The sequence below is a fragment of the Trametes versicolor genome, assembly GCF_000271585.1.
Source record: "Trametes versicolor FP-101664 SS1 unplaced genomic scaffold TRAVEscaffold_9, whole genome shotgun sequence".
Taxonomy (NCBI): domain Eukaryota; kingdom Fungi; phylum Basidiomycota; class Agaricomycetes; order Polyporales; family Polyporaceae; genus Trametes; species Trametes versicolor.
Genome location: NW_007360329.1, coordinates 109,383 through 132,662, shown reverse-complemented (window position 1 = coordinate 132,662; position 23,280 = coordinate 109,383). Strand labels below are relative to the sequence as shown.

At 57.4% G+C, this 23,280-nt stretch overlaps 9 protein-coding genes across 9 annotated transcripts; 5 read left to right on the top strand and 4 right to left on the bottom strand.

Annotated features, from left to right (window-relative positions):
* Window positions 1–959: 959 nt before the first annotated feature.
* Window positions 960–3,693, bottom strand: TRAVEDRAFT_49962 (uncharacterized protein; the record flags this gene model as incomplete). The annotated part of the gene is made up of 2 exons (XM_008042863.1): window positions 960–1,310; window positions 1,366–3,693. The coding sequence occupies 2 exons, from the start codon at window positions 3,691–3,693 to the stop codon at window positions 960–962; spliced, it is 2,679 nt and encodes an 892-aa protein (XP_008041054.1).
* Window positions 3,694–6,000: 2,307 nt separating this feature from the next.
* On the top strand, window positions 6,001–7,445 carry TRAVEDRAFT_49961 (NAD-P-binding protein; the record flags this gene model as incomplete). The annotated part of the gene is made up of 9 exons (XM_008042862.1): window positions 6,001–6,095; window positions 6,158–6,390; window positions 6,447–6,462; window positions 6,516–6,550; window positions 6,601–6,625; window positions 6,679–6,769; window positions 6,825–6,936; window positions 6,994–7,104; window positions 7,165–7,445. 9 exons carry the CDS (start codon window positions 6,001–6,003, stop codon window positions 7,443–7,445), a joined length of 999 nt encoding a protein of 332 aa, XP_008041053.1.
* Window positions 7,446–7,925: 480 nt separating this feature from the next.
* Window positions 7,926–11,448, bottom strand: TRAVEDRAFT_30316 (uncharacterized protein; the record flags this gene model as incomplete). Its single annotated transcript, XM_008042735.1, has 14 exons — window positions 7,926–8,014; window positions 8,077–8,309; window positions 8,366–8,381; window positions 8,437–8,471; window positions 8,522–8,546; window positions 8,598–8,688; window positions 8,742–8,853; window positions 8,909–9,019; window positions 9,087–10,325; window positions 10,391–10,539; window positions 10,621–10,904; window positions 11,022–11,099; window positions 11,179–11,256; window positions 11,345–11,448. Coding segments are annotated over 6 exons (1,406 nt in total), but the record flags the coding sequence as incomplete, so codon positions are not given.
* Window positions 11,449–11,895: 447 nt separating this feature from the next.
* Window positions 11,896–14,101, bottom strand: TRAVEDRAFT_151784 (S-adenosyl-L-homocysteine hydrolase). Its single transcript, XM_008043061.1, has 11 exons — window positions 14,038–14,101; window positions 13,940–13,986; window positions 13,845–13,880; window positions 13,733–13,785; window positions 13,604–13,673; window positions 13,512–13,546; window positions 13,278–13,456; window positions 12,991–13,226; window positions 12,724–12,935; window positions 12,523–12,672; window positions 11,896–12,469 (listed from the first exon to the last, which is right to left on the bottom strand). The coding sequence occupies exons 1-11, from the start codon at window positions 14,054–14,056 to the stop codon at window positions 12,214–12,216; spliced, it is 1,293 nt and encodes a 430-aa protein (XP_008041252.1). The 5' UTR covers window positions 14,057–14,101; the 3' UTR covers window positions 11,896–12,213.
* A 209-nt stretch (window positions 14,102–14,310) lies between these two features.
* On the top strand, window positions 14,311–14,719 carry TRAVEDRAFT_130257 (uncharacterized protein; the record flags this gene model as incomplete). Its single annotated transcript, XM_008043060.1, has 3 exons — window positions 14,311–14,453; window positions 14,512–14,598; window positions 14,647–14,719. The coding sequence occupies 3 exons, from the start codon at window positions 14,311–14,313 to the stop codon at window positions 14,717–14,719; spliced, it is 303 nt and encodes a 100-aa protein (XP_008041251.1).
* A 3,166-nt stretch (window positions 14,720–17,885) lies between these two features.
* Window positions 17,886–18,794, top strand: TRAVEDRAFT_151783 (uncharacterized protein). The gene has a single exon (XM_008043059.1). It carries the CDS (start codon window positions 17,895–17,897, stop codon window positions 18,519–18,521), a length of 627 nt encoding a protein of 208 aa, XP_008041250.1. The 5' UTR covers window positions 17,886–17,894; the 3' UTR covers window positions 18,522–18,794.
* A 200-nt stretch (window positions 18,795–18,994) lies between these two features.
* On the bottom strand, window positions 18,995–20,367 carry TRAVEDRAFT_73357 (thioredoxin-like protein). The gene is made up of 7 exons (XM_008043058.1): window positions 20,176–20,367; window positions 19,946–20,096; window positions 19,738–19,809; window positions 19,515–19,681; window positions 19,304–19,461; window positions 19,231–19,246; window positions 18,995–19,180 (listed from the first exon to the last, which is right to left on the bottom strand). Exons 1-7 carry the CDS (start codon window positions 20,275–20,277, stop codon window positions 19,133–19,135), a joined length of 714 nt encoding a protein of 237 aa, XP_008041249.1. The 5' UTR covers window positions 20,278–20,367; the 3' UTR covers window positions 18,995–19,132.
* Window positions 20,368–20,836: 469 nt separating this feature from the next.
* TRAVEDRAFT_129584 (uncharacterized protein) lies at window positions 20,837–21,632 on the top strand (the record flags this gene model as incomplete). The annotated part of the gene is made up of 5 exons (XM_008043057.1): window positions 20,837–20,948; window positions 21,004–21,139; window positions 21,191–21,249; window positions 21,306–21,344; window positions 21,397–21,632. Coding segments are annotated over 5 exons (582 nt in total), but the record flags the coding sequence as incomplete, so codon positions are not given.
* Window positions 21,633–22,030: 398 nt separating this feature from the next.
* On the top strand, window positions 22,031–22,841 carry TRAVEDRAFT_49954 (uncharacterized protein; the record flags this gene model as incomplete). Its single annotated transcript, XM_008042861.1, has 5 exons — window positions 22,031–22,066; window positions 22,116–22,172; window positions 22,235–22,529; window positions 22,579–22,677; window positions 22,771–22,841. The coding sequence occupies 5 exons, from the start codon at window positions 22,031–22,033 to the stop codon at window positions 22,839–22,841; spliced, it is 558 nt and encodes a 185-aa protein (XP_008041052.1).
* Between the last annotated feature and the right edge of the window lie 439 nt (window positions 22,842–23,280).

Below are 23,280 nucleotides of genomic sequence, written 5' to 3'. Positions count from 1 at the left end.
ATGATATGATGTCCCGAAGCCTTGCCATACACAATACGTACCTCGGACCGATCGTACACAGCGCACCGGACGTTACCGGACGCCGTCTATGTTTATGGTGTATCACGCGATACTAACCTACAGGCACAGGAGATTAACGGAAGGAGAGAGGAATATCGATCGCACTCACCTGTGCTGGTCATGACGGTGCTCAGTGTACTCGTGTAGCGACGTAGCTGCGCTGATGTGGCGGCCGGCTGACCGTGTGATTACAACAGGGGATTGATCGTACGGATATACAGGACGGTCAGCTCGAGGGGCACGAGATAGAGAGCAAGATACTTGTGTATTGCGAGATCAGAACACACCATGCAAGAAGACGCGGGATAGTAGGGTACTAGACATAACACGGAGAGACCAGAGACGGGGCAGCGGTGGGATGGCGGGACGAGGGATGAGTGAGATGAGAGATGCGGGTCAAGGCTGAGGCGGACCGCGTGAGCCCCAAGTGTACGAAGGAATATATGTACCGTTGGGGTAAGACTACAGAACCTGAAGAGGCCCAAAAGGAACACGAGACGGAGAAGACAGAATAAAGGGCGAATAGTCGGAGGCGCAATGTGGCAGTTGTTAGGGCACAAAGGTATAAACAGAAGGACGTGGAGGGAGAATGAGGAGGATGGACGTGGAGATGCGTGCGTGAGGGTGGTGGTAGCGTCCGAGAATACGATAGTAGGCGTTAGAGAACAGCAGAGCATAAGAGTGGTACGGATAGTGAGAACAATATGTACGGTCTGCCCGACCTGAGCGAGCATTCACTGACGTAGGAAGGGGCGGAGAGACGCCGTGACGAGCTGCACTAGTCCCTGGAGGAGGAATACGCGGAAGCCGTTGTGCTTGCCGGTCTACGAATGGGGATGGGGATGGGGCGGGCCGGACCCGGCGTGCCCACCAAACGGGGGAAGGGGGGGGGGATGGCCTCAAAGGACGAACTCAACATCCTCTTCTTCCTCTTCTTCAACATCGTGAGCCTCGTTCGTTACCGGATGCTCAACGGGAGCCTCGAGCTCGGCGCCCTCAGGTCCAGCGGGTGCAAGCAGCGCTTGATCGACTTGTGAGCCTTCGTAGTATTGATCCGGCTCCACCGAGCTCTTGTGCGCAGTAGGGAGGACGAACTTGTCCCACTGAGTCATCCGGACGTAGCCATCCCTGACCTCAACCAGCGACGACAGCGTCAAGGCGTCCGTGACGACTTGCAGGTCCGTCGTCAGCGTGCGCACGCGGTTGAACGACGCGATGAGCGGGATCGGGATCCACCCGTGCGAGTCCATCTGCACATCACACATTCAGCATGCACTACACGACTCGGGAAGGTCAACAACGCACCTGTTGACGGAGGAAGTAGTCAAGCGTCATGTTGTCCACGCTCAAGTAGTACTCCAGCTGGCCGAGCAGATAGTATCGCGTAGAGTCGATCGGGAAGTAGATCGGGGTCAGCGGAACAGGAAGAGGTGCCGAGCTCTGCAGCCCTGCCATCTGCGGTGGAGGCGCGGGTGGAGGGAACGGGGCGTACGGGTAGGGCTCATACGGCGACGGGAGATAGGTAGTAAGGGGAGTGATGGGCGGCGCATAGTAGTTGACCTCTGGCTGAGGAGGCGGCGGTGGTGGCGGTGGGGGGGCGTACGGTGGTTGTCTCTGGTGGGCCTGGTTCGCGTATCCCCCACGCCCGCCGGAGTAGACCCGATTTGAGTAGCCGCGTCCACCATACCCACCGCTGAGACCTCTGCCTCGTCGACCTCCAAACCCACCGCGATCAAACCCGCCCTGCTGACCGTACGAACCTCGCCGAGGTCTGCCAAAGGTGTCGGGCCCCTGAGGCTGAAAGTCGCGTCTTTCACGGAACGACCTGTCGTCGCGCGGAGGATATTCTGATGGTTGTCCCGCTCCCGGAGGTCCACCCCTACCAAAGCCAAAGCCGTAGTCGCGTACCGCCCACTCGTCAGCTTCCGTGGCAGAAGCAGGATGCCGAGGGGTGAAGACAGGCGAGGTTGCGCTAGGCATGCCGTTGACCGGTGCGCCGGGAATGATGACTGGTGGCACGAAAGGAGGAGCTCCATAGTGCGCACCCATGGGCACGAATGGCGCAGCAGATATCGACGGATGGTGAGAGAGGACATCGACTGTTTGTGCGTCGTTCGTCGTCGAGGGTGCAGCATCCTCGGTCCGGTCACCAGCAAGCTCTTCGACACTATTCGTGGTCCCGAACTCCCATTTTGTGGTGGGATCGGTCAGGTCGAGCGCTTTCGAAGCGACGTCTACAAGGACGGCAACAGCGTCCGCGATCGATGTCCCGCTTTGCTCACCCTCACCGCCCGCCGAGACAGTTGTAGCAGGACCTTTGGAATGTGTGCGAGAGCGCAAGCGAGCAGGCCCAGTCTCTCCGGGCGCAACGCCTATAGAGAAGACCGCGAAGGTCTTGCCATCCGCCTTGTCCTCACCGCTCTGCTCATCCGCTGGTACGCTCACCCGGTCAGCGCCTCCGGAGACAGACCCAGCGCCCGTGTTCGGTGATCCCGGTGCAGGACTAGGGCTCTGGGTGCCCTGCAAAGCGATGCTGCCAAAGTTGAGCTCGCGTATTCGCCTTCCCCGCTCGCTGCTCTGCCCTCCATTTTGTTGAGCCCGGTTCTCCTCTACAGCAGGCAGGGTTGCTGCAACATCGCGATATCCCGCTACAGCCTCCGACTCGTTCGGCGGCGGAGGCCTTGCCATCAGGGTAGGTGGAGGTATACCGAGGTCACCGGGGTGCACAGGGTTCATAGCGGGAGATCCAGAGGGCATACTTTGCGGTGGAGGTGGGGGCGGTGGACCATTAGGCGGAGGCCAGTACATGTACGGTTGAGGATAGCCGTAGGAGTAGGGAGGGTACATCGGGTACGGTGGTGTGCCATATCCGGGGGCGTGGACAGGCTGAGGGATGCCCGGCTGGCCAGCGTAGACCATGGGCGGTTGTGCGTAAGGATTGGGGGCTGGGGAGCCCGCAGGCTGCGGCGAGTGGTACGGCGACATGCCGAGCGGCGGGCCGGGCGGTGGGTAAAATGGGCCTGGAGGAGGCATGTCGGGCGCGCCAGAGTCAGGAATGGTGCTGAGTAACGAGGGGTCCCAACCGCCCTGCCCGCCGTTTGTGCTGATGAACGAGCGTACGCCCGGGATGAACTCCTGTGGGGGCAGCGGCTGTGGCTGCGCGAATGCTGCGGGAGAGTTTGGCCCCGACGAGCGCATACTCCTGCTCGCACCGAACGGAGGTGCGCCACCTTCATCGGGCAGCCGTCTGCCGCCTCCACGGATGCTGGCATGGCGCGGACTTGAGTGAACACTCCCAGTCCGGCTTTGCGCCTGGGAATGTGACACAGAACCGGTGTGCGAGGGAGGCGGACGCATGCCGGCAGAGGACTGTGCCCGACTTTGTTGCTGCGATCCTTGTCCTGAGGACGTGGACGGTGCACCTGAAGGCCCGCCTGGTGGGCGGGAGTTGCGGTCGGTTTGTGGAGGACGAGGCCTCTGATGCTGCGTGCGGTTTGGCCGCTCAAATTGCAGCTCCTCCGGTGGTACTGGAACCCACTTCGTCTTCTCACCTGTTCGAAGATGCACGGTACGCGCGAAGGCGGGGCACCAAACCAGAGTCTCATTAGTCGCCTGTGCGAAAGACCAAGACATGACTGAACAAGCACAGATGCGTGAACGAGAAAGGAGTAGAGAAAGTATAGCGAAGGACGAAGAAAAGAGAAAGCGGTGAGGACGACGTACTCTTTCTTGCGCCATGCCCCTGCGACGCCTCCCTCTCGTGTCCTCTGTCCTCCTCCCCTTCTTTGGTCTTCCCTTCCGGACCACTATTACTGGCATGCGGAGGGGTCGCTGCTGCCTGCCCTACTTCAGGCCAGCTCTCGGCGTCATCGATCGCGGGCGGTGAGAGAATAGGCGGTGAACGGCCTGGCCGCACGACGAAAGGGTCATCGTGGGCGCTAGGAGGTGCCAAGTGGCCGTTGCTTGCAGGAACCGCCAATGAAGGTTTCGAGGAACTTGAGGTACCGGAAGTGGAGGGCAGGAGCGTAGAGGGACTCGAACTAGACTGAGATGGCACCAGAAGACTAGCAGAGCTCTCGCTCGGCAACGGAAAGGCAGCGTTCGCAGGAGGTTGGCTGATTCCTCGAGCCGCCATTTGTTCCTTGCGCATGGCCCATACATTCACCGAAGGCGCCGGGGCCTGTTTTTGGACAGCAGCAGACGGTGCCGATATCGCAGAGTCAGCATTCTGGTTTACGTCACCATTAGACCTGGGTTCGACGGGGTGATCTGCAGCGGGAGGAGTGGCGGACTTAGATGATGATGAAGGAGGCGGATGAGAGGTCGTGGAGGATCGTGCGTCGTTCACTGGGTGGCTAGATGCAGGGGTTTTGGAGGCGGTGGAAGGAGGCGTGTGGGCAGAAGGACGAGCCGCCGCAGAGCTAGCCGCAGCGGTGGTTGTTGAGCCGGCAGTACTGGAGGACGCGTTCTGGGAGATGGAACGTTGTTGCGCTACCTGAGGAGAAGACCTGGCATTTTGGGCTTTCCTGGCGCGTTCGGCATAGGACTGGATAGGTGGGTTGGCAGAGGCCAACTGCGCAGACGGAACCATGTGTTGTGGGGAGGCAGAACTCGCCACGGAGATAGTAGTTCACTGATAGAGAGTACAGCAGAGATATAGCAGAGACCGGAAGGAGAGAAGGCGCAGGGAGCTGATCAGGACGAGATGGAGGAAAGAGGATTTCGGATGAGATCGGTGTGCTTGCGGTCCAGTGCCAGAGAGCGACGAGCCAGGATGTTCAGGACGAGAGCGAGGAGTGAGTGCGCACAGAGTGCGAGAGATGTGGAAAAATATGCGAGCCGGGTGCAAGCTGAGAACAACTCGCAGATGATGGCTGAAGACAAGGCCGGTCTGGCAGAGCCACGACGCGGCTCTCATTTTGCTGTGTGCCGCTCACGTAACCGCGCACTACCTGGGTGGCACAAATCTCCTATTTCTTTCCGATACACTCTGCTCACGAAATCGCCGGTTTTTATAGAGCTCTTTGTGAACCCTCCGGCCACCAATAATTCCATGTTTTGCAAGGCCATACAGCCTGCAGGAGGAGTAATCTTTTGACGTTTCTAGCCACGAACATACATCCGGAAGATGCCGAGACACTGCATTTTGCGACACAGAGGTGTGCTCCACATGCTGTCTCTTCCTCGATCCACGACCATCGTTCAAAGGCCAGTGTGATTTCCCACAGATCTCTCAAATGCTCTGCCATCGTTCTCTATCCGACATAATCGAAACTGCGCGTGGAGCTGAGTGCTGAGTCTTGAGTCTAAGCCTCCGGTAAGCGCTGCCAAACTTCAAAATATCCATAGTTCTTATGTTATCATATCATCCCCCAGTCATGGCTGCGCGCAGCAGGATGGATATCATACTTCAATTGGGAGTTGTACAGAACATGGTCAACTATTGACTCCTAACGGGCTGCGAAACATCTGCTTTCGAGACCTTGATACCCGCTCACCACGATGCTTTGCCTTGATACCTTGATAAATGCGTGAAGTTTAGTATTTCTCGCTCTATATGTGTCTTAGAGCACTTATGATTTTTATACAGCCTCTGCAGACACGTCGATTCGGGTGCGCTCGATTCTACGACATACGCGAAGCGCGACGCGTCTTGATCATGTGAGTGTCACGGTAACGCGCGAATACTCGCTCGGAGTCGATTAGCGCTGCCAGGCTCCGTCAACTTGAACGCCCCTCGCAGTTTGCGGCGTGCGCCGCGCCGCCCACGACGGTCAGTACGTGTGAACATACTCGGCCGCAGCCCGCCCGGGTCACCTTTTTCGGAGTCTCCGTCTGCGGGGTATTGTGTGCGAATCGGTGGTGCTGCGTGTGAACACGTTCGAGCAGAACCTGAGCCTGAGCCTCTTCACGTTCGAGCACTTGCCTCCAGTGCTCGCCATGGGTGGTTTATTCTCGAGCAGAGCGCCCAAATTTGACCCCGCCAAAGACCTCGCGGATCTTACTGGCAAGGTCGCGATCGTCACCGGTGGCAAGTGAGTTCAGCCTCACTCTCATCTGAAAAGCCCACTTACGAGCGAACTCGCCATGGAAACAGCAGCGGCATTGGCTACGCAACCGTGCAGCACCTCGCGCGCCAGGGCGCAAAGGTATACATCGGCGCGCGCAGTGAGGAGCGTGCTAAGGCCGCCATCGAGCGATTGCGCGCCGAGGGGCTACAGCCTAGGAACGGAGAGCTTGAATGGCTTGAGCTCGATCTGAGCGATCCACGCAAGGCGAAGGCAAGCGCGGAAGCGTTCCTTGCGAAGGAGAAGCAGCTGGACATCCTTGGTAAGCCGCTTACTGTGCCTTGCAGCTACGACTTCCATTGACGAATGCCGCTTCAGTTAACAATGCAGGCGTGTGAGTGGCATTTCAGCATTCCTTCGCCTTCGTTGCCGATATGTGCTTCGCAGCATGCGCATCCCGTACAAGATCGACAGCACGTATGGTAAGTTGCTATTCATACTCGCCTTCGACGACCATACTGAGCTTCCGAAGGCATCCAGCAGAATATGGTTGTCAAGTACGTGCTTCGCTGCAGCCTATTCGACGCAGAAGTTCATCTGTCTACGACAGCCACTTCAGCCCATTCGTTTTCACAAAGGCTCTGCTGCCACTCCTGACCGAGACGGCCAAGGAGCCAGGTAGTGACGTCCGCATAGTGATAGTGAGTACGCTTCTAAACGCATATCCTATGAAACCTTTCATCGATCCTCTGACAGGTCTCGTCGCAAACGATCGGGATGATGAAGGGACGAGATGTGCACTTCCGCGACATCAACGAGATCAACGAGAAGTTTGGAAACGGCATATTTTCCGACATGTATCGATATGGTGACTATCTCCTGTATTCCGACCAACATCCTGTCAATACTGAAGTCTACGTTGCAGCATACAGTAAACTCGCCAACGCACTCTACGCGAAGCAGCTCCAGAGGCGGGTTGATCTCGAAGGAATACCCATCACCGTCATGGCCCTTCATCCCGGCTCCGTCAATACAGGTTGGCACATTCCCAAAACTCTACTTGGCATGAGACTGACAGAGTTTCGGCGACATGCAGAGGGTCTCAGGCAAGACCCTAGCGCGTCAATTCCTATCCTCGGTCGACTCGTCAAGTTCGTAATGGAGCACTTCTTGACCGGAGCCTCCGAAGGCGCATATGCGTCTTCCTTCGCTGCCGCGTCCCCGATCGTCAAGGCAGAGAGGGACAAGTACAAGGGAGCGTATCTCGACCCGCCTGGTAAGATCGTCCCCCCTCCTGCTCCCGAGGCAGAGAGCACGGAGCTTGCGGAAGAGTTGTGGGCCACAACCGAGACTATTTTGCAGTCGTTTGATCTGTAACAACGGTTTCGTGTAGCATCGAGACCTTCGGTCTAATCTTGACCTTGACTCGTGCATTAAGTATGAGCATTTCGATAGCTTGTCTCTCTAGGCCAGTGAGGGAAAACAAGTAGTAACTTACCAAAGCAGAAGAACCCAAAGCTCCACATTTTCCTTCAGTCTGGCGATCCGCTATGTATCGATCATTCCCGCCCTATCCATTTTACGACTGGTCTACGCGACGCGTCTCGATCATGTGAGTGTGACTGCTACACGCGAGTACGCGATCCTTGCTAAGCGCCAAGCTTCTCTCAGTTCAGATTGTTCCGCGGCCGAATCGTCCGCGCGTACGCGCGGGCCACGGCAGGCCTAGGGGCTATTCATGATCAAAACAGGGGAGGACGTGCGAACGATATTCGCGCGGAGCTTGGGATGACGGGCATTCGCCTTATCAACGCTGGCCCTCCTAAAGGCTTGATATCCTGAACAGTCGTCATGGGTGGCTTATTTTCCAGCAGCACGCCAGCGTTCGACCCAACGAAGGACCTCGCGGACCTCACAGGCAAGGTCGCGATCGTCACCGGTGGCAAGTGAGTGAGATTCCGCAATTGTCTGGGAGACCTACTCACGAACGATGTCTCCGTGTAAACAGTAGCGGCATCGGCTATGCAACTGTGCAGAACCTCGCGCGGCACGGCGCGAAAGTCTATATCGGCGCGCGCAGTGAGGAGCGTGCCAAAGCCGCAATTGAGCGATTGCGCGCCGAGGGACTGCAGCCCGGGAACGGAGAGCTGGAATGGCTTGAGCTTGATCTGAGCGACCCACGCAAGGCGAAGGCAAGTGCGGAGACATTCCTTGCGAAGGAGAAACGACTGGATATTCTCGGTAGGTCCCCTCCTCTTCCTTGTATTTACCGCCTTCATTAACGCACGCCTCTACAGTAAACAATGCAGGCGTGTCAGTGGTAGCCCTGTATCGTTTTGCGTTTGATGCTAATAGGGGTTTATCACAGTATGCGCATTCCCTACAAGATTGACAGCACCTATGGTAGGTTGCTGTCCGTACTCGTTCTCAGTCAATGTACTAAGATTCCGAAGGCATCCAGCAGAATATGCTTGTGAAGTACGTGCATCATTACTGTCTTCTTACCAGAGACTCATACTGCAACGACAGCCACATCAGCCCGTTCGTTTTCACGAAGGCGCTGCTGCCACTCCTGAGCGAAACGGCCAAGAAGCCAGAGAGTGACGTCCGCATAGTCATAGTACGCACTTACCCCGATATCCTCCTGGGCAGCCGTTCACCGGTCTCAATCAGGTCGCGTCCCAATCGATCAGTGCGATGAAAGGCCGGGATGTACACTACCGGGACATCAACGACATCAACGAGAAGTTTGGAAACGGCATGCTTTCCGACTACTACAGATACTGTGAGTATTTCTCTACCTCTGCCGCATTATCCCGTAGTTCAAGACGACTGTGCAGCTTACAGCAAGCTTGCCAACGTGCTTTACGCGAAGCAGCTGCAAAGACGGCTCGACTTCGAAGGGATACCCATCACCGTCCTGTCCCTTCACCCCGGCGCGGTCAACACAGGTGGGGATGCCCCCAAATTACTTCTATGCTTTGACTCGGAGGCTGACAGTGCTTCCACGGCATGCAGAGGGTGTCAGGAAGGACCCCGGCGTGACCATGCCTATCATTGGGCCCATCCTCAAGCTCGTGATCGGGAAGCTGTTATTTGCAGCCTCGGAGGGCGCACACGCATCGTCCTTCGCTGCCGCGTCCCCGATCGTCAAGGCGGAAAGGGACAAGTATAAGGGAGCGTACCTTGACCCCCCTGGCAAGATTGTCCCACCGCCTGCTCCGCAGGCTGAGAGCAAGGAGCTCGCGGAGGAACTGTGGGCTACGACAGAGACCATCTTGCAGTCGTTCAATCTGTGATAGGGACCTTGTGGTTTACGTATCGTGTCTACTACTTTGTGGGTCATGATTCAATTCCGCTCTCAGACTGGGAGCATGTTTTAATGGAAGTAGTTTGCGTACATCGATACAAATTGCAATTCAAGTAGAGAGCCAGGAACTGGTATAACTTCCTTGAGTCGAATGAACTCGAAGAGGTATCGCGCCCTTGTTCCTCCGGCGTGTCCTATTCCAAGCCTGCCTCATGTCTGTGGCACCGTCGAGACCTAGGGAATCCTCCACATAGCGATTCCGCTTCTCTCCTTATCGACCTCCTTCTTAGCCTCCTTACTTTCGCCGCTTCGGATAGCAGCGGCGACGAGCACCTTGATTGCGCCCTTCAGCGCCTCCCGCTTCTCCTCCAAGTCCGCCACCGCCGTACCGTCCTGCACATCCTCTCCCTCGCCCGCCTGCTCCGTTGAGAGCACGACCCGCTCCCAGTCAGTGCACAGGTCGAGGAACTCGTACAGCACGGTCGTAATCCCCTCGAATTTGCCCTCCGCGCTCTTCGCATCTGAGGCATCGCCCTCCGGCAACGCGACCTTCCACAGCTGCTCCAGCGTGAGCGTGTCCCACGCCAGCAGCGGCGCCCCTATCTTCGCAGGCACGACGAGCGCGGGGCATCCGTTCAGCAGCTGATACTGCACGACGCTCTCGCTCGGGCGCGCGCTCGTTGTCCAGAACGTGCGGTGCGGCTTCAGCCCGACGACAAATACCGCGAGGCGCCGGGGCGTCGGCGGCGGCGGAAGCGGGGTGAGCGCCGGGTCGGGCGACGGGGTGCGCGAGCGCGAGAACACGTTCGAGAGGTTCGGGAGGTTGAGGTTGTGCGCGGAGTGCGGCTGGGGAGCGGCTGGCTCCTCCGAAGGAGGGGCGACGACCTTACTGAGCGAGATGACCGCCGCGGACTCGGCGAGGAGCGCCTCGCCCACCCTGTAGTCACCTATCAGCGTTTCGGGCGGTCAGCAGTTGGCAATGTCGCTGCGGCGATCGGGATGGCTGGCGTACCGGACAGGAATGGACCGTGACAAAAGATGACATCTGGCTTGACCGAGCGCGGGATGACGGGGCGGCGGCCGCTCGCGAACAGGTATGGCGAGAACCAGCCCTTCTCGACCGCGAGGTAGTCCATGACGCTCGCGAACAGCGAGTTGTCCCTATCGCAGGCGAACGAACACAGGTGGTCAGTGGGCGTCCCACTCATTGATTATACTGTCGGAGACCGTCTCCGGGCTCACTTGTGCAGTCCACTGCGGTAGAACCCAAGCGAGGCATCCTCAGGGACATGTTTGTACTTGAGCGTGATTGTCATCGTCTTCACACCGGTCGTCTCGAGCCTGCGCGAGTGAATAGGAAATGCTTTCTTGATCGCTCCGTCGAAGATGAGGTCGTTCGCAGCCTTGGTGGTGAGATCGAATCCGACGTGCATGCCCACCTCGACTAAGATGGTGTCCCCCAGCGTGGACACCACCACGTCCGAGACGGGGCCCATGACTGGTGCTGCGACCGCGGCCATGCCGCCCTACGCGCATTACGAGGCGTCCAGAAGGGCGGCGGCACGCCACGAGGCGGACAAAGCGGTAAAATCGACGTCAGCGGCAGATTCGACACGAGCAGGGCGCTGCTGGAGTTGACTTACGGTCGCAGCTATGATAGTGTGCACCGCAAGATCCCTGAACCGAATGCACGGTAGAAGGAGGGGAGACGAGTCGCCCCACTGTGCAGCAGCAACGATCGCGTGGCGCGGGCTCGAATCAGCGAGATCGTGTCGCAACCAGCCATTTGCACGGACGTACCGGTGACAAACAGACGACATTGGTGCCAGACGCCCTCAGGGTCTCCCATGAGGACCGCACAATGCGGCCTGTCATCGACTACATGGTGCGCCGCGGGCGCGCGCAAACGGTCGCAGTCAGCATGCGCAGAAGCCGCCCGCGCCGTCAGATGAGATGGCCGACGCACCCCCACGAGCTTCCGGACGATCCATGGCGCGGACTTCTCCGTCTCGGCCTCAGGAACTGAGGCTGGGTCAATCGGACCCAGCGGGGAGACGGCGCTGCTCATCGTAGGCGGCCTTCTCTTGGCGGTTCTTGGCTGGTGGGATTACTTGCGAAATCGAGGGCAGACCCGGAAGGGTCGCTAGGACCCCCAGATCTGGCCATGGGAATACCCAGATCTGCGGAATCATGGAGTCTATCATGATAGGAACCATCTATACGAGCGGAAGTATGCGGCACCCGTGCCTTCGACGGCGTATATGGACAACACGCCATCCCTCAAGTGCATGTAACTGCATGAAGAACGCGGAGAGCGTTGTGCACCGGTTGAAGGTGGGAGGATGGTAGCATCGAAACATGGAGCACAAGATTGTGGTGCACGCACTGCAGTGGCGGAGGGCGCCTACAATCACCAGGGTGAACGCAAGCGCGCCGAGGTGAGAGCATTGTGAGAGGCTAACTCACGAAATCGATGCACCGAGCCACAGATGGGCGGTTCACGACACTGCTACGTTGTTCGCAGGCTCGCAAAACAATGTTTCACAGACGATGCAACACATAACCATCCAATCATCCGCTCGTACGACATACATGAGAAGGGCGCGTTGAGGCCCATACGACGGCATCATCACCCCAGCCGTCTCGACACGGCAAACTCGGCGTCACCTCCTCGCCCGGCATCGAATGCCACCGGGCGGGACGTCCAGCCACCACCCTGCCTCCAACCTAACCTCGAGGGTCGTTGAGGATCCCATACGTATCGGATCTTTTCTGGAGTGGGCGCGTTGAGGCCGATGTTCGTCTACGCAGCGAAGCACGTCACGACGAGAGCATCTAGTAGCGGTAGTGCGACGGCTTGTACGGGCCGTTGGCGGGGATGTCGAGGTAGGTCGCCTGCTCGGGCGTGAGCGTCGTGAGCTTCACGTTGAGCTGGGCCAAGTGCGCGCGCGCGACTTCCTCGTCGAGCTCCTTGGGGAGCATGTGGACGCCGAGCTCGAACTTTCCGGGGTTAGTCCAGAGGGCAATCTGGGCGAGGACCTGGTTGGCGAACGAGCAGGACATCACGAACGAGGGGTGGCCAGTGGCGCATCTATGGATCAAAGATTAGTAGCTGCAAATGTTATGATATCATTCGACACGCACCCCAAGTTCACAAGGCGACCCTCAGCAAGGAGGATGATGTGACGGCCGCTGGCCATGGTGTAGCGGTCAACCTGGGGCTTGACGTTGACGGCCTGGACGGCATTCTTCTTCAACCACGCAACGTCAATCTCGACATCGAAGTGACCGATGCTAAGGCTCATGTTAGCGAAAGACGGCGGCGTTATGATAATGACCACGTACTTCGAAACGATCGCATCCTCAGGCATAACCTCGAAGTGCTTCGCGGTGATGATGTCCCGGTTACCAGTGGTGGTGACGAAGACGTTGGCACGGGGAGCAGCCTCCTCCATGGTGGTGACCTCGTAACCAGCCATCGCAGCCTGGAGGGCGTTGATGGGGTCGATCTCGGTGATGAGGACACGAGCTCCGTAAGAACGGAGAGACTCGGCGCACTGGAGAATTCGTTGAGAACTTGTTCAGATCAGAGAAGAGAAGAGAACCACTTACGCCCTTGCCGACGTCACCGAAGCCGGCGACAACAGCGACCTTCCCGGCGAGCATGACGTCCGTGGCACGCTTGATGCCGTCAACGAGGGACTCGCGGCAGCCGTAGTAGTTGTCGAACTTCGACTTGGTAACGGAGTCGTTGACGTTGATAGCGGGCACCTTGAGCTTCCCATCACGGAACATCTTGTAGAGGTGGTGGACGCCGGTGGTGGTCTCCTCGGACAAGCCACGGATGCCTACGCTTTGATATTAGCGTACATCTTGATGTTTGGAACGCCGAAACATACCAGCGAGATACTGGGGGTACTTGTCGTGAACGAGGGTGGTAAGATCACCACCGTCGTCGAGGATCATGTTCAAAGGCTGGTTGCCCGAGAACGCAGACAAAGTCTGGTCAATGCACCAGAGGTACTCCTCCTCGGTCTCGCCCTTCCAGGCGAACACGGGAACACCAGTGGCAGCGATGCTAGTAACCGATATAAATATTCTTTTCTTGGCTGAGTTATTGCAGGCCCACTTACGCAGCCGCAGCATGGTCCTGAGTCGAGAAGATGTTCTAACGAGCCGGGCTTGTCATTATGTCGTTCGAAATCGAGACGTGATAGATACTCACGCAGGACGACCAAGACACCTCGGCACCAAGAGCCGTCAAGGTCTCGATGAGAACAGCGGTCTGGATGGTCCTGATGACAAAAGATCGTCAATCGCCAGGATCAACGGCAACCAACGATATAACGCGTACATGTGAAGGCAGCCGGCGATACGGGAGCCCTTGAGCGGCTTGGAAGCGCCGTACTGTAGCATTTTGAATATCAGCGCTATAGCGGGGAAAGACAATCCGTGGATCCTCGCACCTTCTGCCTCATGTACATGAGTCCAGGCATCTCATGCTATATTGTCGTCGACATCGTCAGCGAAACATCCTGGACTGCATACAACCTGACCGCACCTCAGCGATCTCGATCTCCTTGCGACCGAACGCAGCGAGAGAGACATCTGCGACTATGGTCAATCCCCGACTCATCCACTTTTAGTGGATCCACGTACCAGCGACCTTGAAGACCATGGTGTTTGGAGATAGCGGTGAGGTGGAAGGTGAGAGTGAGGAGGGGGTGGGGAGGAAAGAGAGGTGGGTGGGGCGGCCGCGGTTTTATTTGCATGCAGAATCGGACGAGCATCTAATCCACGCGGGACGCACGTGGTCGAAATCCGGCGGCCTCAGCGTCTCAGCGCTTCAATCGTTCGGTGCTCTGGCCTCCTCCACGCGAAATCTCATCCTCCCAGACGCGCCGACTGTGCTCATCGCTACCGTGCAACGCCATGGCGTCGTCCACGGGCAAGGAAACACCTCCGAGCAAGAAGTGTCGCCTTGCTGAGATAGTGCAGTTCAAATGTGAGCCCGGACTGCAAGCGGACGGGCCGCCACAGTGGCACTGTTTACCAGTCATCCGTATATTCAGAATGTACCTTCATTCGCACCGTTGCCGTTCGGACACGTATGCTGACGCTTATCTGCGAAAGATGCCAGGATAGGCCGGCCGTGGAACTCACCAAGTTCGTTGACATGAACGTGGAGACGGGTGCCGTTCAGGTACCTCCCCAGTCAAGGTACGTCGAAGCTTGTATCGTTGCATCACAATGCTGATCATGATACAGTCAAGTGCTACCCAAAGCTAAGCTATGGAGGGACATCACTCGGTACGAAGACAAGGCAGCGAATGACCTCTAAGGTTATACCGCGCTTCCTACCCACGGCATCGCAGGCCTCCGCCGCGGCGTGGGACAGCTACTTGACGCCAGGTTCCCTTGAATCTCTCTATTGTATGCATGGGAAGAGTTGACGATCATGGTCGCTGCATGGAAGAAAACGCGCGCGATAGCTACACACCGACCGTGCACCAAAAAGTCATCAGTATTGTCGTCTGTGGATTGACGTGCCGATAGGTGAGTGTACCGGTGTCCAGTTGTCTGTCCGCGTTCCCACAGAGGCTTCTCTATGAGAGAATATCCTCGTCACTTTATGTCGAGTTGCACTTGGACATACTGTCCCGGAAACGATTGCACCCACTCCCAGCCAGACATATGTCAGTCGCTGTCCAGCGGTGCGTCCGGCAGTTCAAATTAAAGAGCCCGGGAAGGAGACATACTTGAACACCCGGACCCGCTGTGCAGATCCCCACTTCCCGCTTCATTTGGTTCACCGCCGGCTTATTGACAGTAGCCCTGTCAAGTGGCCAAGCACTCGTCTCCATCAGCGGCGCCCACATGATGCGGTATCCGATGTGGAATCTCTTTAATGCGGTGATGGCCTTGCAGATCAGCAGTGTCCGTTGCCTCTGCGGACGTTGCATTGATAACCTTCCTGGCGGCAACGGAGATGTGACTGCCGATCTGGGAGACTTGTTGCGTTGTTCGGAAGGGGCGTCACTCGTCCGTACGCGATTTCGGAATCCAAAATAGGCTCATTACTGAAGGTGTCAATATGTACGTGTGATCCTAACACGCCGGTACTGTTGCCGGACACACTATTTGCTTGACGTATTTCGGACATATGCTGACTACCGTCGTTGTAGGAATGACAACAATATCCACAAGTGTGAAGTCCCAGCGCTAAATACGCCGGGATGATAGGTCTCAATGCTGGCTCTCATCAATGATGCGTTGCTTCAAAGACGGCGTTGCCCCCCTACGGACAACTACGGAGATATTACTGAACGAACTTCGTCGGCACCCCCAAAATGGACAGCGAATACAGCGGTCGTCTGACCCATGGCATCGAAGCCTGACGTATGGCGGTACGCCTTGCGACCGTGCTTCCCCACCACCAAAAGTACGTGTGTCATCGCTGCGCTGGAACGGTACGCACTATGGAGCGACTTCTCGGCCGTGTGGACGAACAGCGCTCGCGAAGCCTGCATTGACGGGTTTCGGAACGGGCCCGCACGGACGTAAAATTCGTGCGTGTGGGTTCGCGTGGTCAACGTCCACAAGTTGTTCTTCGCATGGCATGCCGCAGGTATCCACGTAAAGTACGTGTCATACGTCTGGAACGTATCGGTCGGTTTGTCAACGGACTGTGCTAATGAGACATTTGGCTCATGCTAGGCAGGCGATCGCTTCCTCTGGCTGGACGTTTGGCCAACTGTTTACGAGGTCGGAGGGGGTGCGGCATGACATCCGTGCGTTCGATTCCGCAGATTCGCGCGCAGCAACGGTTGCAGGGGCGTCTAAACGTACTGATACGTTAATCATTCCGTTGAGATCTAGCTGTAAGTCTCTCGGCCACAATGATATGGGCGCGGCGGTGTGCTCGCACTAGACACTACCTCAACTGGTTTTCGTATAGCGGCCACGCAACACGGAAGTAAGGTACCCGTATTGCTTGGCCGTTTTCCACAATGCCGCAGGATCGCGCAGGACGCGTTATTTTCAGATTTAGTACTGCACTGCCCTCCTGGGCCTGGCAGGACAGGTTTGTCGAGATGCCCCTTCCAGGCAATAACACGTGATAGATGATAGATGATCAACACACCGACGCTATGCAGCGCTGCCTCGGACGGGCATACCGGATGTTGCCCTGTTCTCGGCCGGAGAAAAGCGTGAGTTGCAATGCTCGGACTGCCTGTTTGTGCTGGGCGATGCTGGTGACAGTGTTTACCATGAGAACGTGGGGAAGCCTCGGTGGCTTGCGTACGCAGAATCAGCTCGCTATCATGTGCGTGTCATCTTCTTCTGATCCAGATGGCTACGACGGAGGGTCCACTGTGGTCTCTATATCCCACATCAAATCGAGGCGGTCCCTGTCGGTTGGACCAGCACTCCGGTCTTCTCCACCCAGACCCGCATGCAGGATGCCCTTCAGTTTACAGGATCGCTGCCCCTCGCGACATTTGATCATCTCCGCTGCCGCTCCTCAACAACCCAGTATGTCCGAATGGAGCCACTGCGACAAGTGAGCTGTTAACATTTGCATGCGATGTCCAGGGAGGAGATGACACCGCCACTGTGTCGTGTTTCACCATTTATACTGCCCTCTTCACCGCTACTCCGCCACTCTCGCTTTAGAGTCCCGTCCCTCCCGAGCTCTCCACGTTGGCTACTTATCTTCCGTCGCCACCTCCCTCTCCCTCCCTAACCCTGTCGATCTCGACATCCCTCCTTAGTCCCTTCCGTGCACAACCAGTGCCCCGCAGTCCTTCTTCCTCGGCTCGAGCCGCCAGACTAGACAAAACACCCTATCCTAGACCTCACAACAGACTATCCAAAATGTCGCAAACCCCATATGCAACGTGGCCGACTGGCGTTAAACCCGAGCCGGAACAGTATCTTAATAACGCGCAATCATCCATCGCGTCAAGCCGCCGGAGCGGCGCAGCAGACCAGCAAGCCGCCTTCGGATATGCCGGCGGCTTCCCTCAGGTGCGGAGCTCGGGGCACTGTTCATACGCCTATGCTCACCTGAACTCTAGGCCGACGCGCAGCGCCGCATGCAGTCCCGCTCGGGGATGCGCCCTCATTCAAGTTCGACGTCGAGCCTGTCTGGCGCGATGGGCGACGCCCAGATCGGTGTCCAGCCCCGCACGTCCGTGACTCCTCCCTCCGGGCTGGCCTCGTGGACCCCTTCCCCCACCGCCACCTCGATGTCTGGCGCCTTCATGGGAGCTCCCGAGGACCCCAGCATGGCGTACCTCGGACAGGTCAACTCGGCCAGTCCCTCCGGTGCTTTCGCGTCGTTCTCCCAGTACACCGGCATGGGCATGTACGCCTCCCCGGAGACGTCCCCCGGGCTCGTCTCAGGCTTCTCGGACCAGTACGCGTACTCGCAGGACCGGGGCCAACAAAACTCCACCCCGCCCTCGGGTGCGGCGGCGATGATCATCTCGCCCTCTTCGACGCCCGCCCCGATGCAGTCCTCGCGCCGCAACACCCCCGAGAGGCTCGAGGAGGAGAACCGCCGCCTCCAGGTGCGCATCCGCCAGCTCGAGATTGTCAGCGAGTCGTCCCGCCGGCGGGTCCGGGAGCTCGAGACGGAGCTGTCGCGCGGCGCGTACGCGGGCGGGCTCCCGACCCCGATCTCCACGCCCCAGCCGCACTCGACGTTCAACGAGGAGTGGAATGCGCGCACCGAGGCGCGCATCCGGACGTACTGCTCGCTGAACCGCGCGGGCAACGCCCTGTGCGCGTGGCACGACTCGCGCCGCGAACGCCGTAAGTACCCGCCGCGCATGGCACCCCCGGGCTACCTCAACTGCGGGTGCACGTTCGAGCAGGCGCTGTTCGAGGAGAGCCTCTCGCGCCACGGCGTGGGCAGCTACCACCCCGGGGACAGCGTCCGCATGGACCCCGAGCTCAGGAACCCGCTGCTGCACCTCCTGCAGACGCGCTACGGGTACCGCGACGGCGACTTCGAGCGCGACCCGCGCACGGGCAACTGGCTCGAGGGCGAGGGTGCCGAAAAGTGGGAGCAGAAGGCCGCGTCCGGCGGGGCATACTCGAAACGCTCCCGCACCGAGGCCGGCAGCGCCAAGTAATGAATCTTGAATGTAAGTCGCACACCACACTGTATCGCCTAGTCCGCACACACTACACCCCCACTGTCTCTATAGTCTGCATTCTTGCTTTGCCCGCTTTCTTCTTCTACCTTCTAATTATTCGCGTACTTTGGCATTTTTTTCGTTCGCCACCTTCTGTTTGCTATATTGTATTGAACGGATACCAGTGAGCATCCGGGTTTTTCCTCTTTTTGTGTATCCATATATCCACATACCCGTGCAGTCTTGTTGACGCACGCCGGACTTGTTACCCCCAGCTTCGTTCTATCCCCCCTGTAGCTCTAGTCTCTGCGCGCTCGATAGATGACTCGATACCGATCTGTAGCATTACCACCACCCTTGTACCTTACTCATTTTCTCAGTAATGAATTTATCTCTTGTAGCATTCATTCGTCCTTTCGTGTCGGCATTGAAACTCGGCATGTCCCATCAAGTGATAGGTCGATCTCTTTGCACGACACACTCATCTGAGTGTTCCCATCGCGGTCTGCGACGCGTCGCATTGGTCTACTTTAGACATACGCGCATTACAAGTATCCAACGTAATCCAATACTTCCGAGTATAGAGAACATCATCGATTCGAGAATCTTCACGCAGTCGGCTTCGCATAAGCGTACTCTCCTCCTTTCTCCAGGCCCTGAGAAACGGTCAGCATTGACAACCACTGGTTCGGCCGGCCAAACTTACACGTTGGTAGGCAGGTCTGTTGGGAAACATTGGGTCAGCACAGAATAGCCGACGCGAAGGAAATTGTAGTCACCTCGCGTGGATTCTGGCAACGTAGGCCTTCGTCTTTTCACCAATCTCGCCGCGGGTGCCCCAGGCCTCGAGGCAGAATATCATCATGAAGTCCGCGGCCGTCGGCTCTTCGCCTCCCGCAAAGAACTGGCGGTCATCCTTGGCGAGATGTTTCTCAATCTGTGAAGTCTTAGTCACCGCGACTCAATGCCTGCAATACTTCAAACGCTCACCATCTCCGCGTGGATCTTGAGGCGCGGGTCGAGCATCTTGGCTGAAACCTGGTTGAAGACCGCCGACAGGATAGGGCGGATGAAGAAGGGAGACCTCTCCGGTATGATCTTAAAAATGAGCTTGTTCACCAGCATCGGCATCAGCGACGCCTCCGAGTAGTGGGTGACTGGAATGAGATTTGTCAAGACAGGCACGACGTCGAGCATTAAACATGGCACTGACAGTAGAGGTCATCTATCTTGCCGGACGCGGGAGGTTGAGCACGTCCATTGCCATACTTCTGTATAATGTACTCTATGGTGGCGTTAGCGTCCCATCTAAGTTGGATGCATGGAAACCCGAGAGCGGATGAGACACCGGTTTCGTGTCCGCTGTTGGCGGACCAAGCACAGCGAAACTCATGCTCTCCGTAAGCCGCAGAGCAACGTACCGACAATTGCGCCACTTTCCGCCAAGTTCAGACCGTCATCAGTAATGGCCGGTGCAGTTCCCAACGGGTTCACGGCTTTGAGCTCCGGAGGCGCCGTCATCTCCGCTGTGCGCTGATATTTCTTCAGCTCATAGGGCACCTCCAGCTCCTCCTGCATCATTCCGTGCGGAACGCGCGCCCGTCAGCCGTCGATGGAAACTGGTACAGCGATCCGGTAACAGCGAACGCACCAAGAGCCACAGAATGCGTTGCGAGCGCGAGTTGTTCAGATGGTGCACAACCAATTTGGGCGCCGTGGCGTCTGGGACGGTCGGTGCAGCGGGGGAAGCCATGATGGTGGTGGTAAGGAAACAGGTTCGACGTTGGGAACAGCTCGAGAGCGTGCAACCGTCGGGCGACCCGATGGGCGGGGCAATAGGGCCCTCATCGGCGGAGAACGTGCACCTCACGGTCGTCCGGCAATGGGGACCCCGCAGCGGCGCCACATGGGCGCCTGTGAACGTGCTCTCGCCCAGGCGCATACAGTCGCGCCCACCCTGTTCCCCATCTCCCATCCTCTGCGCACCACTCCCGCGACGTTTCGCAGAGCGCGCCCAAGGGCACAGCAACAGTGGCACCTTCTTCACACACCCATACACGATGCGCCCTTCAATGCCGTTGATGGCCTTCTTGCCCTTGACTAGCGCCTTCTCATGGGCGCATACATCCCTGTGGAAGTCGGCCAGTCCACAAGGGTTGGGCGAGATAGAAGGTACGTCGGGCGCGTGCAACGACGTCGGGGGCTCACCCGTCCATGCATAGATACTCCAATGCCCGACGAAGTCGCGTTGGTTTTGCAGGCTTCTGGTGAGTGCAGGCACCAGCGGTTGTGGCGGTCATCACCGACCATGCGCAGAGACCCTCGAGAGGTACTCGACAAGACCAGACTGCTTCAAACGCGCTGCTGGCAAAATCCGCTCAAGCTGCGCTGAACTGGAGTCACACGAAGACGCGCGCGTCAGAGGTTGCACACCTATCTGTGATCGCAAGGGCGTTGCTGATCAAGTCCATCTCTCCAGCTGCGCTATCCATGACGCTGTGCGAAATTGCTACTGCAGAACATCAGTCTCCACCCATGGAATGTATCCCTTTTCAGGTGGGCCACGACGGACAGCCTCCACGTTATGTTGGCGATTCGCCTGGGAAATGTGTAGAGTGAGTTGCACGAAGCCGACAGGAATACGTACATCGGCTGATGTTCTACAGAGCACTATCACGCAGCGCGCAGTACTGGTCAAGCTACTCGGGGTATCTCCGAGAAGTTCGTAAGTGTTACGTCTCAGCGGTTTGCCACCACCCTCACCCCACGCGCACTGGACAGCTCAACTATGTTTCGCTTTCCGGCGTTGGAACGATATAGGTAATGAGACTCCCGGCAGATGTCGTCTGCGATCTGACGAACTTTCTGACAGACTTGGCCAAAGACCTGCATCACAACTCGACGCTCCAGAGTCTTGCGGTTTTGCGTTATCTTGCTGACCGAGAGGCGACGTTCGAACGAACTCTAAACAGCTCCAACGAAGTGGTCGAAGTACGCATGTCGCTTCGAGCACTCGACGATATCATTAAGATGGATATTTTTGCAGAGCATGCACATGATATTGGACGAACTGCATGCATCCTCCGCCACCATCAATGTAGCGTCTAACGCTGTATCCGAGCAGTTGAGGCAAACTTTCAACGAGGTACAGTGTCGTCCCTTTGCTCAATGCGATGCGAGTTGCACCACACTGACGCGACCCGGTCGCAGGTTAGCCATGCCTTTCGGGAAGCCGTCGTGCACACGCGACGAGAAGTTGTCGAAGAGCATTCCGCTGATCTTGTCAAGGCGTGTTATGTTCCATCTTCCTTCGGTAGGAAGATCTCATCCAATAGCTGCAGATTGAGTCTACAATTTCCAACGTCCTGCAAAACGTGCGTGTTCATCTTTACAGGGCCTCAATCATGGCTGAAAAATCGCGAATACAGCTCGCTGTGGCAACCTCAAACATCGCGCCCGCCATAAATGAGATACTCACTCAAACCCTAGAACATGTATATTCTTCGATGGACATCAAGCTGCATAATATGGATATGTTGTCGGTGAGCTGGACACTTCGTCTAACTGCGAACTCATGCTGAAACCTGACAGGATCGTATCAGTCTCCAGTTCGTGGGCTTTGAGCGCGATCTCGAAATTGTCCGCCATGTATGTGCAATAAATCTCGGATGGCTTCCCGGGACCTGATCGCCTTCCTGAAACTACAACAGGGTGTTCGCCACCTGATAGGGGAGACGCAGCAGGCGGGCGAGGCGTTGGCAGACAGCGTACGGGAATCTGTCGTGGCTCACGAAAGACAGGTCGCAGTAGCTCAGGCAACGAACGACGTCGTCAACGCCCTCAACGGCCTTGTGGACAAAGCGCATATAGAGATGGAAAATATCAACGGCACCGCCAGTGCGATGAAGGAGTCACTCCTCAAGGACATCTCCGGTGGCTGGGGCGTCTTCACTTGGTCCTGGCTGGAGGCAGCGTCCGTCTACTCCGTGAAGTCCTTGTGGAACGGTGCGCAAGATGCCCGCGTGGGAGGCCCAGCTCACGTTGTTCTCCGCAGCCGATGTGACCCTGGATATGCCTGCCTTCCGCGCTCTCTTCGTGTTCTCTCGCATGCTCTGGTCGCTTCTTGGCCTTGCATCTTCCGGACTGATGGTCAGTGCGTTCTTTGATCACCACGTGGTTGCATGCTTCTTCTACCTTTCCAGAGCACACTCGTGCTGCTTGCCTCAAGAAGAACGCTGTTTTCCAGGCACCGTGGAGAAGACTACGCCGGCGAAGACCCTCTCCGTGTGCTCTCTAACGCTCACTCACCTCGAGTGAGATACTCTAGTCATCAGGCAACTGGTACATCTCTGGGTTCTGACCATGCTGTCCTTGGGCCTGCGGACTCCGACCAAGCTCTGGCACCCTCTACGGCAGCAGCATTCCGCCAACGTCGACCTCGCGTCTCCAGGATCCCCGATAGACTGTGCAAGCCACCCGCCATCTGAATGTTCGGGTTCTTCCCTGCCTTGGACTGGATCGTTCTTCGCCTTCGTTCTTTGTATCATTATCCAAGTCTCGGGGCTCTCGCATCTCTGCATTGTTGTTTCCATATACATACCCGCGCTTCGGAGCGATACATCTGTATGATTGTAATTCGTGTGGAAATCCCACGCTTGTTCACTGGATAGTGGCCGAAGGGCCCGCATCTCTTTGCCATCCCGACAAGAAGGCCTCGGGGAGCGGCGTCGGGGATCAGGCAAACAAATGCCGGCGT